General features: G+C 36.8%; 1 protein-coding gene across 1 annotated transcript in view; it reads right to left on the minus strand.

Annotated features, from left to right (window-relative positions):
* LOC149782882 (uncharacterized) overlaps positions 1–4,130 on the minus strand; it is a 50,335-nt gene extending 46,205 nt beyond the window's left edge. Inside the window, exon 1 of the mRNA XM_089934942.1 lies at positions 3,578–4,130. Within this exon, the coding sequence (XP_089791068.1) occupies positions 3,578–3,647 (70 nt within the window). The 5' untranslated portion in view covers positions 3,648–4,130. The remainder of the gene's footprint in view (positions 1–3,577) is intronic.
* Positions 4,131–5,182: the final 1,052 nt, after the last annotated feature.

Genomic DNA, 5,182 nt, shown 5'->3' on the forward strand with positions numbered 1-5,182 from the left:
CTTTAAGGTACTGGCCAATCTACTTTTGGGGGTGGGATGGGCCTGGTAGCTGCTATTTTCTTTCGAGTCGATATATTTTTTTCCCTTGATTCTTAATATAAATAACTTGTTTCAAACATTACAATGTATACAATATGGATACAACATGGTGTTATTTGGCAATGAATCAGAGCAAGATATTTTTCCAGCTATGTGAGATCCGAAAATTTAAAAAACATTACATGTCCCTGCACGGATTTTTTTTTTTATTGGTCCCTAATATAATTACGGTATACTGAGGTACGTATCGCGGTATGTTCAGAAATACCGCGGTTCAAAACAAAATTGTTCGTGTACCAAGTGTGTGTGTGTGTGTGTGTGTGTGTGTGTGTGTGTGTGTGTGTGTATGTATGTATGTATGCATACACTGGTAAGAACTACCTGCCCACCGTAAACTACTGGCAAGCTTTCTCACGTACCCATATTGGCCCAGCCCCAAATATTGAAGTATAAAGGCGTCTAATGCTTCATAAAAACTAGAATACATAATTTTAAACCTTAATCATAAGTAAACATTTTTCATTGAAAAACGTTCTTCATGTACACGCAGGTAGGTAAGTAAACATGTACACGCGCATTCTGAAAGCAGCGAAGTGAATGCTTCTGAGTAACAGCCTTAGCAAACGCAGCCACCCCCACCCCCTGATTTACGCGCGGCCCCCCTGTGAGCATTGTATTTGGAAATAAACTTTTAATTAAGTTTTATATGATAATGAACTTAAAAATTTCTTCCATCGCTTTAAAGTTACTTTCTCTCTATATAAATATTTTTTAAAATTACTAACGCGCGAGATCCCTGTGAGTGCCTGTCCCGATTGGGACAAATCGGTCCAATCGACCTAAGGCCTGTCCTGATGCTTCTCTTCATTTTATCCAAAGAAAGGCGATGGATAAATATTTTGTTTTAATCGTACGTATTTTATTTTTAGAAGGATATATATACTTTTAATCCAATATTACAGCAAGAAAAACTCTACAATGAGTAGCTATAACCCGCATAAATGCAACAAATGATCGATACATCGTAAAATAAATTATAACAAATGATAGACACATTGTAAAAGACATTAAAATAAGTTGCATTTGTGTGTTGTATTATCTAGCAGTGATGTACAGAGGTCATAGGTCAAAGACTCTCTTACACCTGCAAATCATTCAAATTGAAAAATCACCATGTTGGTAGTAGTCCTGCAGCTGCTCAAACAACAAGAACACTACGATGACTATGTCATAACACCAAACAACAAGAACACTACGATGACTATGTCATAACACCGAACAGCCAGAATACTACGATGACTATGTCATAACACCAAACAATAAGAATAGTACGATGACTGTCATAACACCAAACAACAAGAACACTATGATGACTATGTCATAACACCAAACAAAAGAATACTACGATGACTATCATGACACCAAACAACAAGAACACTACGATGACTATGCCATAACACCAAACAACAAGAATACTACGATGACTGTCATAACACCAAACAACAAGAACACTATGATGACTATGTCATAACACCAAACAATAAGAACACTACGATGACTATGTCATAACACCAAACAACAAGAACACTACGATGACTATGTCATAGCACCAAACAACAAGAACACTATGATGACTATGTCATAACACCAAACAACAAGAACACTATGATGACTATGTCATAACACCAAACAAAAGAATACTACGATGATTATCATAACACCAAACAACAAGAACACTACGATGACTATGCCATAACACCAAACAACAAGAACACTACGATGACTATGTCATAACACCAAACAACAAGAACACTATTATGACTATGTCATAACACCGAACAGAAGAATACTACGATGACTATGTCATAACACCAAACAATAAGAATACTCGATGACTGTCATAACACCAAACAAAAGAATACTACGATGACTGTCATAACACCAAACAACAAGAATACTACGATGACTATGTCATAACACCAAACAATAAGAACACTACGATGACTATGTCATAACACCAAACAATAAGAACACTACGATGATTATGTCATAACACCAAACAATAAGAACACTACGATGACTATGTCATAACACCAAACAATAAGAACACTACGATGATTATGTCATAACACCAAACAATAAGAACACAAGGATGAATAATTCCTAACACCAAACAATAAAAACACTACGATGAATGTTTCATAACACCAAAACAATAAGAATACTACGATGACTATGTCATAACACGAAACAATAAGAATACTACGATGAATGTCATAACACCAAAACAATGAGAACATGACGATGAATATGGCGTAATACCAACAGAAGTGTATAGCAAAACAGCATTATCCACACTAAATTATAAACCTACTGCCACCACCACCACTATATGTAAATACATAAGCGTCCAGATCTCCAGGCACCCCCCACCCCACTCCGCAGAGGATGGACTAAAAATTCGATAAACAACTACTCAGCTATAGACCACACCCAATCATAAGCCACAATGTAAAGTTTCTTATGCAAAATTGCGAAAGAGGATGGTTGTAGTACGACATAACATATGCACGTATACACGCACGACCGGTCGGACAGATTCGTATAATCCACACTTTTTCATCTAAAAGCGTGGTGTTAATAGGACATAAAATAAACGTTTTATAATGCAATCTGTTCCATGCAGTCAGAAAATAAGGTAGCAGTGACCAACTCTTTTTGGCACACCGTCATGTACTTTTACCTCCTATGATGCCATGTTATTACCTCTCCAGATGGCTGGAGATGACCAACACCCTATGGATATCTGATTACACGAGTGTTTACCATATTATGTTAACGTGCGAGTTTTCTGTCTTAGGGACTTTGACATGGATCTCGAGCTTGCCTTGGATCTAGACCTTGACTTGGATCTTGGCCTTGCCTTGGATCTTGACCTTGACTTTGATCTTGGCCTTGACTTGGATCTTGACCTTGACTTGGATCTTGGCCTTGACTTGGATCTTGACCTTGACTTGGATCTTGGCCTTTGTAGGTCATTTTGGTGGCACATCACAATGGAATGATCACAAACCTCAGATTCAACACCGAGTTTAGACAAAAGTATTATATAGAGACACAGGTGTGCTGAACAATTAGATACATTTGTGATGTGATGTGATTTTGATTTTTAACGCAGCTTTAACAATTTTTCAGTCGTATCGCTACGATGTCTGCAATGTGGCAGTTTATAGTGATGTCTAGTACTGGGGCATCATGCCGCAGACGTGTAGCATGATGTCCCACCCAGTCACATTATCCTGACACCAGGCCGACCAGTCCTAACACTAACCTCTTAATGCTGAACACCAAGCGAGGCAGCTGTTAGTAATTAGATACATAGCTAAATTGTTTCTATAGATGCCTTTATTTAAACCATTATCGACATGTACTGATCTATCTCATAACATACACAAACTACTTAAAAAGATTCGAATGAAGAGAAAGAACAACGAAATGCATGAAACACACCTTTGTGGGTGTCATGTAATATACTTACTTGATTTTACTCCTGTAAATGCAAAACACAGCACTAACAGCACGTGCTCAGAATTTTCCATCTGTGCCATTACTCCACTACATTAGTTATTCTTCGTTCTACGGAACCGTGAAAATTGTCCAGTCCTGGGATAATACATTCTAAGGCACAACTTAATTGTTAGTGTAGGCACAATAAAGAAGCACCTTTTTATCCACATGCAAAAACTTACTTACAATATTTTCATCTTCCGTGATATTATATACTGAAATTGGCAATGACGCGACATGAGGCATACTGGTGTTTACAAAACATAGTAACTCCCTTTGGTTTCGATGGTTGAACACTCTCAACTCTCAAATGTCAAGCCACTCCACTAAACAAACGCATATATTTGGGAGCACAGTTTTCTCAATGCTTCTTTTTATCCGTGTGACAAAGTAAGTTTACCGTCTAAAGTTCTCGCAGATGTTTCACATGTCAAACATGGAAATTAGACTGAGCCAACGAGATGTATTCATTGGCAATAAATTTGTGGCTTAACTGTGTGGACTAATATCCGGGTTAGCATTTAGTATGGCATATATACCTTGTTCTCTACAGGTGAATGAATTCAGTACAGATATATTCCAGTGTTAAGAGGCTCATCGGACGACTGTATAAAGTACCTTTGGGTTACGGTTAGAGGTCAAATATACAAAACAGATGTTTAAATAGCGTTGATCAGATCTGAGGGATTAAATTAACACTGACTCAATATGCAGGCGTAGACACGGACAAACTTTGTTAGGAGTCGGAATTGCATTGATATGCTCATACTCTACGGAGATTCGAACCCATATATATAATTCCAGAAAAATAAATTTCCCCGAATATATTCTACTATACAATTACATGCAGTGTTTAAATACACTTTGATATTGGCTGACCAATACACACTTATGATACCGTTTTATACGTAAAGAATGCACACATATACGACAAGTGCTAATGCATTAGAAGCATATGTATCACAAGACAAATCATGTATCATTAACTAACAACATATATATAAGAACACGTATGATTACAGTACAGAGCAATCAAAAGTAACTGAAAGACGCAAGCAAACTACAAAACTAAAATCAATAAAAATCTATTAGAAAGACAAAAGTACTACTAAATAAAAACATTGCATATTAAGTAGAGTTAAACAATTAAATACACGCAGCATCGACAATGGGTAGAAAAATGAAACTAAAACTATGTGTAAACAACATGAGTCAGCATGAAGGGTATCTAACAGCCATATAAGGATAGTTAACAGCCAGAAGCAATAAAAGTCAACATATCTAGAACATCTAACAGCCATACACAACAAAAATCAACATCTAGGGCATCTAACAGTTATATGCAACGTAAGACAACATTATGGATATCTAAGAAATATAAACACCATAAGTCAGCATCAAGGGTATCTAACAGCCATAAGCAACATAAGTCAGTATGAAGGTTATCTATCAGCCATAAGCAACAGAAGTCAGTATGAAGGGTATCTAACAGCCATAAGCAACAGAAGTCAGTATGAAGGGTATCTAACAGCCATAAGCAACAGAAGTCAGTATGAAGGATATCTAACAGCAATAA

This window comes from Sinohyriopsis cumingii, chromosome 15, assembly GCF_028554795.1.
Source record: "Sinohyriopsis cumingii isolate HCF-2022 chromosome 15, ASM2855479v2, whole genome shotgun sequence".
NCBI classification, from domain to species: Eukaryota; Metazoa; Mollusca; class Bivalvia; order Unionida; family Unionidae; genus Sinohyriopsis; species Sinohyriopsis cumingii.